At 34.4% G+C, this 15260-nt stretch overlaps 1 protein-coding gene across 19 annotated transcripts in view; it reads right to left on the bottom strand.

Moving 5' to 3' along the window:
- The window catches only part of PPIP5K2 (diphosphoinositol pentakisphosphate kinase 2), a 70096-nt gene extending 54836 nt beyond the window's left edge, over positions 1–15260 (bottom strand). For 6 of the 19 annotated variants that reach the window (XM_074360413.1, XM_074360415.1, XM_074360418.1 and 3 more), the window contains exons 1-4: positions 15053–15258; positions 6895–7281; positions 3826–4021; positions 1123–1213 (exon numbers count right to left, since the gene is read on the bottom strand). In XM_074360413.1, the coding sequence (XP_074216514.1) occupies positions 1123–1213; positions 3826–4021; positions 6895–7008 (401 nt within the window). In that variant the 5' untranslated portion in view covers positions 7009–7281; positions 15053–15258. Of the gene's footprint in view, positions 1–1122; positions 1214–3825; positions 4022–6894; positions 7282–15052 lie in introns of those variants that run through there. The other 13 variants (XM_074360421.1, XM_074360423.1, XM_074360422.1 and 10 more) reach the window with 5 other exon arrangements.

The following is a 15260-nucleotide window of genomic DNA, read 5'->3' as shown; positions in this document are numbered from 1 at the left end:
TCTAAGGAAATATTATAAATGCATTTTAAGCAATATTGAAAAAGTATATGCTTAATACTTTTTGTGGCACATTAAAACACTAATTTTTTAAAACTGGGAATGTAAATGTATAAAAAGTAATGGTTAAATAAAGTTACTATATCACAATGACAGAATATTATCTAAGTATTAAAAACCTTACACTCAAAGATATTTAGTGACATGGAAAAACGTTCATGGTATTTTAAGAGAAAAGTAATCCTAATTTTGTAAAATCTGAGTGCATATATGTACTCCTTTCTTTGGGAAAATGTGGCAGATGTAGTGGCAGGGTTAAATGCCTTTCTTTATGATTTTATTTTCTAAATTTCTTAAAATAAATACGCATATATACATGCATATGTTTATATTTATAATATATAAACATGTATTACTATGTAAACCAAGGAAGAATGTTACAAAACATTATATATTAATGTTATAAAGCATTCTATATTAATAATGTTACTATCTGGAAGAATGGGAAAAAAACAAAAATAGAAAAATAAAAAACTATAGGGCTTTATACTTCATACGGCAGTTTAATGTATATAATTTCATATAGTAATGCTAACACAAAAGAAAAACAGAAGGCTGGTGAAATTATAATGGTAGCCATTAAAGTGAAACATCAATTAAATGCAATATATAAATGCATTTGTATTTTACAATTTCTTAGATATGTATGCTTTTGATCTGTTATGAGTTGCTAAGATATACAGTAAAATATTTCTCAAAATGGTTATACTTTACCATTAAAAAATCTAGTTACAATGGATAAAGCCCTAATTTCATCATCAGTCACATAATAGAAAAATTGTTCAAAATTTTCAGTGGTTTAGTAGGCTCCAAAAGTTAAACAAATTTGGTTTAAGTCCTTGTCCCACTACCTAAGGAACTACTTGTGACTTTGGTCAAATAGTTAATCTCTCTGATTCTCATGTTTCTTCATCTGTAAAACTGGTTATAAATACCTATTTCTAAGTATTATTTCAAGGATACCATGAATTAATATATATAAACACCTGATTCCATGTCAGCTTAAAGGAGATACTAAATAAATGTTAATTTTCCCTCCTTAATTCAGCCAACTTCACCACTCACCTATCTTGTATGAGATACTGCATATTCAAGTCATTGATTACAAATGGATTCCTGAGTTTTGCATAGGCAACTGCTTTGTCCAGTGGAAATCCTAAGAACACATGTTATTAACATATTCTGTACAATCTGAAAGTAAGTTGACATCTTAACTTGAATTTATGCCACTTTCCATAAAAGATTAATTTCATTATTCATGTAACTGCTTTCTATAAAAGGCATGGAATAATGAATACATAAAACTTGGTTTATCTTATACTATTAAGTGCTATTAAATAAATCTTGTTTTTACTTGGTTAATAATAATAATATTAATAATAATAAATCTTGTTTTTTCTTTGTTAATTTGTTTTATAAGGCACAGTTAACTTGACTCATAAGGCACAGGAACCCAGTGGTTATGTAACCAAATTTAGACCACTGACATTTTAGTTGATGCCTGATTATTGAAAGTCACCTAACAGAAGGTAAGATTACCTCACATAGAAACAGAAATCTATATATAAGTAACATAAGTATATCACAATCAACCGGTGATTTTTTAAAAATTTATCTGACTCCTTGTCACTTAAGATACTTTGATGTTTACACATATAAGTTAGATAATAATTCAAAGAACTTTGGCAACTTTAAAAACAGCAGAAGAAAAATTAATTCACATAAAACAGATACGTTCAAAATATAAAATATATAAGCAGGATCATGCCTGTTGTTACTAGATCAATATTAACACATCAGAAATTAACTCCCTAAAATTTCTAGACTTTGGTAAAATTACTAATTACAATGAAAACAAATGAAATGGCAGATACAGTAAGAAGAGGTCTAAAAATATATGTAAAGAATTTTAATGATTGTAATTCACCCTCTGTATTGGCATTAAAAGACTCCAATTTTATCTATCAACACATATTATTAAGAGAGGAAGTTACCACAGAGGTTAAGAGCATAAACTAAGGTTCAGATCCTAACTCCATCTTTCGTTAGCTATGTGATCTTGGGCAAATTTATTTATCCATTAAGCCTCTGATTCACAGCTGTAAAGGGGTATTATAACAATCTTACTTAGTATGGTTTTTGAAAAATTAAATAAAAGAATGTATATAAAACACTTAACACAATACTAGGCATACTAAGTGCTCAATAAATGTTGACTATTATTAACTATTATTAGTCCCTAAATGACAATATCTTAATAGATACCTCAGGAAAACATTAACAATTAGCAAACATGCACAACTACAGCATTTAACTATAGCATACTACAGTATACCTGTGAAGACACTGTATTTTGTAACATTATCAGAATAGTTGGTAGAGGAAGGAAGTGTTAAAGTATACTGAAGTTAAAACAACAAAAAGCTATGGTCAGTTAAAGAAAGACTTTTTTCTAAATTCCACATAGCTTTTAGCATTTAAATAGAAGTATTCTGTATCAAGAATCACTTGGCAATAAATTACAAACCCTTCTATTATAGACTCTCAGAATTCATCACTTACTGTAAAAATGTCTCATTATCTGTGGTTTCAAGCCTCCTAACAAAATTCAGCAAATAAGAAACCCCTATACAGTCATTACCCTGCTTCTGTTGTCATTAAAAAGGAATTTTGTCCTCACCAAGAGACAGCATATGAGATATGATCTTAGGCAGTACCTAGTTTTTACAAGCAAATAACTAGCTTTTATTTAAGAAATAGGAAGAACCATTTGATAGCAAAGGAAGAACATCTTACTCTCAAGGATAAGCAAATTTTAAGATTCTCTGAAATGAGGGACTTCAGTCTGTAAAGAAGACCAGGGCCTTGGCTTCTCTATAAAATAATGGAGATCAACAGCCTATGGGAGCACAAAAAGTACTAACCATGCTCCATCGCCTTCTTGCTGAAGGGGATGCTCTTTAAGCACCTAATTAAAGTGAGACCATAACACAGCTGGAGACTACATACGTTGGTAATAAAAAATGTTTTAATATGAATACGTTTATAACTGAATGAGTATCTTTTAGAGTTCTTAGTGAAAACTCACTTAATTCACAGATTCTTAGATTATAAATTTTCAGATATACACTTAATAATGTGATTATGGAGTTTACTATGAAGTAATACTTAAGCTTAATTGATATTTCAGTTTGATTCATAAAACTGAAAGGAAAAAATAAAACTCAAATATTAAGTTCTTAAAAAATAAAGTATGAATATGCATATGAGCAATGATAGATCATTTTCTCTGTGGTAAGACATAAGGGCTTAAAACATTCAAGAATTCAATAATTTACCCTAAGAAACCGAGAGTTGCAAACAAAGATATGCATTCCAAAAGTTCATCACAACCTTACTTTTAATAGTGAAAACTGGAAACCATCTAACTGTTAGGATACTGGCTAAGTATGTTATAGTACATTCACAGGATGACACACTATGATGCCATTAAAAATCAGATTTTTGAAGCATGATATGGAGAAGAAAAACCTCCTATATAATAAGTAAAAAATTAAATATAAGATTATATATACACGACACTAAATTTGTTTTTAAAAATACACACAGAAAAAAACTGTAAAGAAATATATCAAAATGTTACTATCACTTATCTGTGACACTAGGTGAGTTTAAATTTTTTCTATTTTACGTAGTATTTTACAGTTAATATATATTAGTTTTATAGTCAGAGAGGATAAAGGGGTTTCCACCTGTGTTCTTTAATACCTTTAGAATGGAAAGAAATCAGACAATCACATAAAGGCCAGTTTTCCACTGGTTCATTCAAAATAACATCCTCTTCAAATACTACCACTGTGATATATTTAAATAAGGAGATCCGTTCAAGAATTTCCTTCATTGGTTTGGATTTGGATTTCTTTGCCATGGAACATATTCCAACCACAATCTGCCTTTCTGGGGGCTGAAACAAAGAGAAAACAAAAAATCAGGTTGACTTAATACGAACTGCAAATTACCGTGATCTTAAATCTTCCTCAGAAGTGGAGAAGGCATGTGATGAATCAATAAAAGTGACACAATAACCAAAAAGGCATTTTTCAAAATTATACTGTTGTTATAATAAAACACTTAAAAATGACAGTTTTCTACAAAGGTCTGGGAAAATTTTTTTTAAAGTTTCAGATCACTGTTACAATTTTCATTCAGATTTCAAAATGAAAAACTTCTTTAATTGTCTGTAACATTTATTTGCCTTCCTCACACCAGTAAGGCGGGGAATAAGGGCTAAAATCTACCTAATCTAAGTAAAAAGGCCAATGAGAGTGAGATAAAGAATTCTCACTACAAAGCTATACAGTATTAAGCTATTTTAGTAGATTGAGTGTGAATACGAGTTGGTCACCAATGACAACTTGGAAGGAAATTTTGGAGAAAGCCACATTGCTAAACAGAGGTGTTAGTGCTCTTTGACACCCCAGTCTTCATACCAACATTCCTATTTTACAGTGTTGCTCATCTCTGGATCCCTTGCTACAGTTCAAAGGCAATGATTCAGTCTGAAATTTAAAAAGCAGGATATAAAAAAAATTTATGAGTTGCTCACAGATTTATAAAATTACTCAAGATTCACTGTGAGGTCTTTGCATCCAGGTACTTAGAGTTTCATCAATTATAAAGCTGTATCCAGTTTTCCATTTTCAATTCTTTACTCTTTCATGATATTTTATGTAAGTCATATCACATCATAATCTGGGCCCAAAAGTGTTTTATTAGACTTTCTCTTACTATATAAGTCAAAAAACAAAACTGGGTAACATCAGAATTGTTATTCTTCTTTATGCCTAGAATTTCATTTCTTTATTGCCTCCTCTAAACTTATATGAAATTTAGAGTTCAAACTGTTATTAGATTTGATGGTAAATCAAAGATTCTAAATCCTAACCTTCCTGGGATCTGCTGTCTTTCCCCCTCTGATGATCCACTCTTACGTTCCCTTATTCTATTCTTTCCTGATTAAAAGCCTGGACATAAGGCATTATGATGTTCCTAAAGTAGATTTCCCCAGACAACAAGCGTATTCAACTCAACGTCTTTGAACTCTTAAAAACAGGAGAATGATCTGGAACAAATCATTTTATTAAGCTATAGGTCAAATGAACCAAATCAAATTTCTCAAAAGTGACAACTATGCATCGTGAATGTAAACTCAATGTAATTAGTACCAATACTCCAAGGATTACACTAAGCACTGAAGAGTTAGAAATACAGAAACTGCCTGTCCTCAGATACGTTGAGTCTAACAGGGAACACAGTAGTAACAGTACATGATACACAAAATAGAACTATGTATGTCAAGGTACAGAAATGGTATTGAGGAAGAAATGTTCAAGTTTCTCATAAGGACAAGAGCAAGGAGAGAGGGAAGAGTGAACAACATGAAATGTGAGCAAGGTTTTGAAGAAGGAAAAATAATTCACAAGGTATCCAACAAGGAAGGGCTTTTCAGAGAGATAAAGGAGTACTTACAATAGCAAAGAGGCATGGTGCAACATGGAACACGTGGGAAATAAAAATCTGATATTGCTAAAACATGACAGGTAGAAGGTACAGAGACAAGCACAGTTCTAGACACAGAGGAAAGATAAAAGTCCTTACATAGAAGAAGACTGCACTTGGGCTCTCAGTGGTGTTCACAGTGTGTTCAGAACTCCAGAGAGAAGTGGTACGGGCAGCAGAGGCCGAAGCAGTGCTACTGCCTGGTCTACGGCAGCCGGAGAAGCTCTGCTTTTATGTTTTACTTACGGGACTTCTGCATAAGACCTCAGAGGAGGGAAAGTTCTGGCTGGTATGAAAAGCGTGAAAATCATTTTTTTTTCCTGAGCTGAGGTGTGGTGTGATTTTAAATGAATGATAATATGATTTGCATTTCAGGTAAGTGTAACTGCACTGTGAAGGGTGTTGTTAAATAACTATGAAAAAGGATTTGAAGAGTCATCTAATAGACATTTGGGGTTTGTTTTTACTACTTTCATGAAGTATAACAGATTTTTGTTTTCAAACAAAATTCTCTTTTCAATTGGAAATGTAAGAAAAACAAACATACCTTAAGTTTGTATTTTAAATCAGTTCTCGGAGTAAAACAATCTTTATTTGTAAAGGGAAAAATAAAGATGAGGAATAAAAATACTCAGTTAACATAACTACAGCAAAATAAACATATTCGTGTTTTTCCTAAAGATCCAGTATGGATATACTTTCTAATAGGTCAGATCAGAAAGAGAACTAGACATACACACACACCCCCTCCCCCACAGATACTTGAGGTAACTTTTAGTCACACAGTTTGCAGACTTCTGAATATTAATAAATAGCATTATCTTCAGGTCAGCCATCACTTGTGTTGACAACATGACAAACTTATTAAAGCTGTCCTTCAAAATCAGTACTTTTAAAATTCTTTATCTTAATGTTTTGTTGTGTTCTTCTACATATAAGAAGTCCTTTTGATTTACGACCCTAATTACTCTTTCTCCTTGTCACTTTTTCTACCCAACCCTGTGTTATGCTAGGTGTATCAATGAAAGATACTAAGATAGGCATCATTAAACCACTTAGAAATGTGACCCCTGATTGTATTTCTTGAAGCACCATAGATTCAATGATGTCACTAATGAAACACAATATGCTTTTTCAGTTTAAAAACTTTCAACAAATTTCTATGAAAAAAATGTCTCCACAATTTAAGATAATAGTATCAGTTTCCCTTCACAGTGATCAGTAAAAAGTTGAGCCTGTTTGGGACTTCTCTCACCAAACAAACAAACAACAACTTACAGACTCATCCTCCTCCTCCTCATCTTCATCTGCGTGGTGGAAGAAATGACGATAATTTCCCGGGTTTATTTCTGTATCTTCAGGCCCAACAAAGAATCTGGGGGCTTCACTCATTTTTATTTCATTTGATATAGACAGAATTTAAATGTGCTATATAAAAACTGTTTCAAAATAAACAGCACCAGAAAGAAGCATTCTCTCTATACCGGTTGACGCATAGGTCTGTCGCAGCTTGCTTCTGCTTATACAATCACTTGAAATTGTGATGACAGTTAGTTGGCAAATGTTCATCTGTTCTCAGATATCATTGCTCCATTGTTGGTGCAGTTTAAAAAACAAAGATAGTAAGGCTATTGCTTCAGTGAGTTGATGCAACCATCTTTTTACCTAAAATGCAGTAAAAAAAAATTAATTTTGGAGACTGTACTTCAAAAACATTCAGGTAAAAACAATTTTAAATGACACTTGTAAAAATCGTTACCAATAACCTGATGTGTATCTTCGAATAAAAAGATACTTTCTCCCATAAATTTAAGAAATTAAGACTCTGACCTTCAATAACACACATGTTGGCAATTTGACAGACTGATACAAAGTAACAAAAAGACTACATACTAAATTCTTCAAGTCCTAATAGCTAACAAATTGAGAGAAAACTATTCAAATTAATACAAAATTACATTAAAAGCTAAATCCCTCTGCACAAAGTTCAGTAATACCTGAACAGAATGCAAAAGAATAGATAAAATATAACTTGGGTTTAAAAACCACTGACAATTATACACCGATTTGAAATTACATAAAATCAATTTTTTAAAGGCTTCGTTTGTAAAAGTTCAATTTGTAAACAGATTTTTTTAATGGAATATAACCATTCTGTATTTTGGTCTCATATATAAGTTGACAAAACAAGGTTAGAATGAAAGAAAGATTTCATTCTAACAGTAGCTCTCAAACTTTGAGAGTCAAAAACCCTTTGGTAAAATTTTATGGTGTGAATCACTGTATTGTACACCTGTAACTTATACAATATTGTATACCAACTATACTTCAATAAAAAATTTTTAAATGAAAAATAAAGATAAAGCCAAAAAAAAAAAAAAAAGAAAAACCTATTTGGTAGATCTAATAAAATCTATCAATCCTCTCCTCAGAGACAAATGCACATGTACATTAAATTCTGCACGTAATTTTATGTGACTGACTGACATCTAAACTTTTCCACATAAACTGATGCCCATGATCAGTTTAAGAACTATCATATAACAGTGATATAATCTCAAAACATTCTTTACTAAAGCTGTTTACATGTACTTGGTTCCCTGGTCATAATAAAACTATAGTTACCAAGATGAAACCACGTATCAAACATTTCATTTCATTACTAGTAATATAAGAAATTACTTGATCACATATTCTTAAGAGATGACTGATAATACTAGCTAGAACTGCAAAGTGTGAAAACCAAAGTCCTATTTCTAAAGATCCAGTTTAATTGGTGGCTCCCATGAAACATTAAAACTAGCTTACCTAGCAGGCTTGATTTTATCCATCTTTAAAATTAAAATTACAGTGTTACTAAATTTAAAACAGTTTGTGATTAAAGAATAAAAGCCAGAATAATTCACTTTATATATCAATGCTTTTTATCCCTATTCTCTTTGTACTGTTTTATATGTAAAAGATATTTGCTAAAAAAGAACAAAAGAAAGTTTTGAATTTTTGTAAAACTTGATAGTATGTACTAAGTTGATCTCAGTTCTTCTGTTTTGTATCAAAAGGCAAACATCTTTGGTTTCATGTTTTTACTCCTCCCATCACCTAAAACCAACCTAATATTTATTCATAGAAAGGGTGTATGTTTTAGAGTCAGATATACTTATCTAAATCTGTGATTACATAACAAGCAACTTACACAAGTTTCTTTAAGTCTCAGTTTCTTCACTATAAAAAGGGAGTATCATAAAACCCTGTAACTTTGTGAGGACTAAGTAACATTAAGTGTTTGCCATATACTAAACACTTGATAAACCTTAGCCCCTACAGGCACTCTGTAAACCAAGCTCCTTATTAACAATAACATGCAAATCTAATAGAATGAATATTGTTCAATATTTGTTGAAATAAATCTATTTATTCAACAAATACTTTTCACCAATTATATAAGAAGGCACAGTATTAGGTGTTGGCAATAGAAAGTCAAAGTAAACATGACCCTTATTCTTAAGGAGCTTATAGTCTAGGAGGAAGACAGCCAAGTAAATTAACATTTTCTCTTTTAGGGTGATAAACGTGCCAACAAAACTGATAATAGAAATATGCAATAATGCATCGCACTATTCATTACAGAACAGAAACAATGAAAGATGTAAATCAGTGCATGTATCGATATATCTATGCTTATACGTACACAGATGTATACACTTTATGGCATTATTTTAAAATTGGACTTCCTTCTAATTGAGGTGTTCTAATGAAAGTGACAGTAATTCTGTTCTAGTCACAGAGCTGAATAGTAATTTTTTAGAACTTTGTTATTTCAGAGTGTCCATCATGAAAAATCTAAAATGCATAAAAATGAAATTTAAAAAATCAATAATGCCACAATCCAGTGGCAAAACTACTAGTTACGGTTCTTAGTTGTGGAATTGTTGAGTTTTATTTCTTACTAGTCCTTTTACTATATATTCTTCCACATTTTTGAGCTATTTTACACATGCATTATGTGTGAGCAGAAATCAGCTTTTGAAAAAAAAATGTGTATCCTGTACATTTTCAAGAGTGTAAGTTAATGACTGATTTGTCCCATTCTTATTCACTTAGTCAAATTTTGTTTCATGTTTCAATGCTGCCCGAAGTACAGATATATGTCCCCCATCTGATTATGTTTAGGTCTGAAACCATGTCCCATTCACTCATTTGGAGAGAGACAATAGTCCAATCACAAACAAATATGTTAGTAAGACCTCTCTAATATGGTGACATTGAGCAAAAATTTAAATTAAATGAGGAAATCAGCCATGGGGTTATATGGTAGGGGCATTCCAGAGAAGAAACAAACGATAAAGGCCCTAAAGCAGATAAGCATATATTTCCCACGTTTAGGGAACGGAAAGGAGGCCACTGCAGCTGGAGCAGAGCAAGCAAGCAAAGAAAGAATGGTAGAAAATAAAGTCGGGGAAGTAGCTAAGATGCATACAGAGGATGGGGAAGAAAATTTTTACCAATTTTCAATTTTATTAAATGTGACTGGATTGCACTTAAGAGAACAGAAGACAATGTAGGGACAAGATATGACAATTCTTTTGAAGGGCTTTGTTATAAAGGAAGGCAAAGGCTTTCTTTCTTTGTTTTTTCTTTTAATTTATAAGAGATACTTGCAGATACTATAAAAGGACTGAACAGCCTGGTGTTCAGAGCATGGATTCTGAAGCTAGAAATACTTGGTGTTGAATCTTAGGTCCAGCAGCTGTGTGACCCTGACCCCTCAGGGCCTCAGTAAACTGTACCTATCTTACAACTTGCTTTACGGATTAAATAAGATGATATATAAAAAAGAGCTTACATCTCACTGTTTAGGCCACACTCCATACCAATCATATCAGAATATTTGGGAGTAGGGCCCAACTATTTTTAAGGCTTCAAAGATTCCAACATGCAGCCAAGTCTGAGAACCAGTGCACCACTCAAACAGAGGAGGAGGGGGAATGTAGAACAGTAGAAGCACATGGTAAGCAAAACATATATGCTTGCTATCGTCATGAAAGTATGCTATTGTTACAGGGGATCTAGCAACCTGAGAAAAAGGAGATAAAACTGATAAAGCAGAGTCTTTGTCTTCTTGATGATTGGCACAAAAAATACTCCTCCATAAAATTTTCCTTAACAATTTCCAAGATTTCTTCTTCTCTGAATCATTCATTTTGACCTTTGGACACCTACAACCTTGGCACTGTTTAACTGTTTTGGCTATGTATATCCCTTCAAAACATGATAAGCTTCAAAAGAATGAATATTTATTAAACATTGCTACCTGGTAAGTACTTAATTTGTTAACCTGGATCCCAACATGCTGCCTAGTCATGAACGAGTACTGTAAGTAGGCCAAAAGATTGCCTCAGCCTTATGGCAGCTGGAACCCCCTGGCCAGTTGTCTCCAGCAGCACTCTCTCCAGTTTCTTCCATAAACACTGTACAAATATTATCATTTTCTATGCATGCTGTAACACGTGGAAATTCAGGAAGCAGTTATGACTTCGTGATTTAACAATTACTCTCACAGCAATCCTGAGATTAGGGTTATTTGCCTTGTTTTATAAATGTTTGAAGTATATGGATAAATCTCCATCACTTGATTACAAACAAGGACTTGAAGCTCAGAAAGTTCAAGAAATTTGACCATAATCACACAGCCAAGTCAAGTCGTAAATAGAACTCAAATCCAGGTCTATTTCAGCCCAAGGCCATCATGATCACTTAAGAGCAAAATCTGGACTCCACAGTCCTTATCACAGCATTATATATATTTAATAAATTCTTAGAAAACTAAAAGTGTGAAATAAATCCGGTTTTGTTCCCCTCTTGCCACGTGGGATACATACAGTGTGGTACAAGACAAAATCTTACGCACACGAAAGGAGATCCAGGACATTCTAAATGTACTGCTATTTCACACGAACCCCTGACATTAAACTAAATATGACTTATGCTTTTCCACATTATTCAGCATTTCAATCAACCTACATCCTGCATCATGAATTCCAAAATACACAACTGTTTGCCCTTAAAAATATTACATTATTCAAATATCAGAGCTGAGCCTTTCTTATTTTTAACATTCTTTCTATAGTAGTAGTCCCATAATGGACTGGTTACATCAGAATTATCTGGGGCACCTGTAATAATAATTCAGTTATTAGACCTTTCACAAATTTTCTAAAGTTCAGCATTTTCTTAACTAGATAATTTATATTTTAACAAATGTACATGCAACCACATTTGGGAATCTGTTTAAATTTGTTCAAAAGACAAAGACCTTTTTACCTTGACTTCTGATTTTGAAATCAGTACCATGCTACCAAAGATCCACATTCAGTGCAGCGGTTCTCAAACTGTAGAATATGAGAAATCACCTGGAATGGAGGGTTTGTTAAACCACTAAACTAAAAAGTCTCTGGGTAGGAGCCTTATACTTGGCTTTTCCAAAAGTTCCAAGGTAATGTTTGCTGATGCTTCTGGTCTGAAAATTACACCTTGAGAACCACTGCTCTAGATTTTGACAATATGGGGTTAGAAAGCTTTTTTGATAGTTGTTCAGTTCTGTGTCCTTAAGTTATTGAAACTCTCTAGCCACCATCTGTAAAATGGGATGATAAATCTCATAGATTGAAGACTGAATGACAAAGCAACATCACAGCAATGAGCACATGATAAACATTCAGTAAACGTTAGCTGTTTAAATACCTTGTCAGCAGTTGTAATTAAGACAGAGATTGCTGATCTAAACTTAACTGGTACAGAACAAATACAAATAATTTAATTTCGAATGTACCAATTTTCCCTCCTTGTAATGAAGCCATAGAGACTCCTCTTTGCCACTGCTGCTACTGGAGACCTCATTACCTCTTTTCCAGTCTGACCACACTACTTGAGACTATCATGAACGCCACTGTCTGGAATAAACAGTCATCTCCTTCACATCTTTACTGGTCATAGTCAAAGCTACATAACCCTTAAAATGACACTGTGGATCACCCATCAGTTCCACATAGTATTTAGAAATAGCCCCTGACTTGGCTTAAAATCTTTCCAGCCATCAGTGTAGCCCTTTCTACAGGTTCCTCAGGAGCCCAACTATATATCTGGGAGTAAATCTCTACTCCCAAAATCAGAGAAAATGGGAGTCCCAGCCCCCATTGCTGAGCCTGATCACAGACACCTAACTAGCCTTCTTGAAATCCTAAGACCCTTTCCCACGGAAACATTGGTAAAAATGGTGACTCTCTTCCAGAGCATCGTTAACTCAGCTACATAAATAGGCTTCTGCAGGCTGGCAAAAGCAACCAAACGTCATTTTTAAGATTATTTATGCAAAAAAAAAAAAAAAAAAAGCTCATACCAAGGTCCTCACTAACTTCACATTGATTTTCTTCCTTCTTCAAACATTTATGCAACACATTTTTGCTGAGACTGCCTTTTCTTTTATCTGGTACTCATTATTCTCCTTGAAAGTTCCGATTTCTCCTTCAATAACCAACTGCAAAGTCCTCAATGAATGCTTTTTTTTTTTTTTGACAACCATCACGCCTCTGCCAACCCCCAAATACACATCAACACTCTTTCCCATCCTCTATGCTCCAGAGCAGTTTGAATCTCTTTACAAAACTCTGTTTCCATTCGAGTTAGGGTCTTCTTCCCAACTTTTTCTTATAAAAATTTTCAAATATTCAGAAATATTTCTAAAAGAGTTTACTATAAACACCCATAAACCCACCACTAGACTTAACAACTGCTAACATTTTGCCATATTTACCTTCTCTCTCTGCACACACATATACACATATATTTGTTGTACCACCTGAAAGTCAGTTGTAGACATCAATACATGGCATCTCTTAATACTTGAGTATCCATCTCCTAAAAATAAGGTCATGCTCTTACATATCCACAATATCATTTCCACTTAAGAAAATCAATAGTTCCACCTTTATACATAGTTGTATGGGAACTTCTGAAGAACAAGAATCTCATCAATATAGTCTCAGTATTTTATTGATGCATAGCACTAATTTGAGTGATGAATAAAACGTTTCACCAATTGTTAAATTTAATAACCTCACAACAACTACTCTGCAAGCCATGAGTTTAAAACTTAAACAGCAAGCTTTGATTGTACAACGTGCACCTTCTGCCCATCAGTTTAATTACCAGCCCACACAAGTGTAAGTATTTTGGTTTCTGAACTATTTAATTCTGAATTCAAATACTGAAGCTGCATGAAGACAGAGATCACATGTGTCTGTTGTGAGACACCTAAGCATACCAAATATTTTTAAATGAATACTTTCAAGCCACTGAAAATGTTAGTGAAGAAACTGGAAGCGATGAAGCATAATGGTAGGACAATGGGAGTGTAATAGTTAAGAACATGGATTTTGAAGTCTGAAAAATCTGGTTTCTAACACAGATTCAAACATTTACGAGTAGCAAAAGTTTATTAGGGTAGTTAAGTGACCTCTCTAAGCTTTAGTTCCCACCTCTGTCAAATGATAAACCTAATTTAATACACCTCATGGAATTGTTGAGCGATATGAGAAAATATGTAAAGGACATGGAACACATAAGAACTCAGTTAATGGCAGCTATCGTGTTTTTTTTTTTATCTGCTTGAAACAAAAACTGTATTTCTCATGAAGAATTTTCAGAGGCAAAACATAAACCCTATGCCTGTGTATAGCAAGGACGCTAGGTGCTAGTCATCCAGGAGGCTTCCTACTTGCACAGCTGAGCTTTCCAGCACGCTAAAGCCCAGACAAGCATTACCCATGGGCCTCCAAAGATCGCAAACTTCCAGGAAGTCGAACCTGGTAAATAACACCCAATGGTCACCACCCTCACCCCTTCTCCTTCGGAGCGCGCGAGAACGCAACACTCTCCAACCGATTAGGTGCGGCATTAACCTGCAGCCTCCTTCCTTACTCTGGAATGCTGCAACGGACGGGGCTTTTGATCTTCTTGGAGGAGCCAAGAAGTAGAGGGATAAAGGCTGAGGAATGAAAAGAACCATCTCTACCCATAGAAGTCCCCAAATTCGAGACCGCCTACTTTGGCGGAGCGAGACTGCAGCCTGGCGTGCCAGCCAGAAGCTCAGCAGTTCTCTTTCAGCTAAGATGAAACCCCCCATATCTCAAACCCAAAAAATGGAAAAGGGAAGCAACAGAAGAAGAGGAGGAGAAATTAAGAAATGAAAGGACCCCCCAGGGCCGTACTGTCATTCCTACGTGCCCATGCTGCCTTACACTCTAGCACAAGCCCTTAGGAGCAGTGTGCCCTGGCTCCGCAGAGCGCAGCAGGAGACAAAGCGACTTCCCGGCAGCGGCGCAAACCTCGGGGGACCGGGTTCCATATCTCCATTCTTCCTGGGTCTCGGGGCCCTCACCTGCTACGGCTGCGGTCGCCACGCGAGCTGCTGGAGATGACCGAGCCCATTCAGGTCTCGGTTTCCCCTTTAATCCTGGGGGCACGAGTAAGGTGTCAAGAGACTCCAGCTGCTAGCTTGAAAGTGGGTCTTGCTCTCTTCAATAGCAGCTGAAGGGTCACACAGAGGTACAGCACGGCACTACTATTCCTCTCGAAGCCTGGTCACG

Source organism: Camelus bactrianus, chromosome 3, assembly GCF_048773025.1.
Source record: "Camelus bactrianus isolate YW-2024 breed Bactrian camel chromosome 3, ASM4877302v1, whole genome shotgun sequence".
NCBI lineage: Eukaryota > Metazoa > Chordata > Mammalia > Artiodactyla > Camelidae > Camelus > Camelus bactrianus.
The sequence above is the reverse complement of the archived record's forward strand: the minus strand, read 5'-3'. Positions and strand labels throughout refer to the sequence as shown.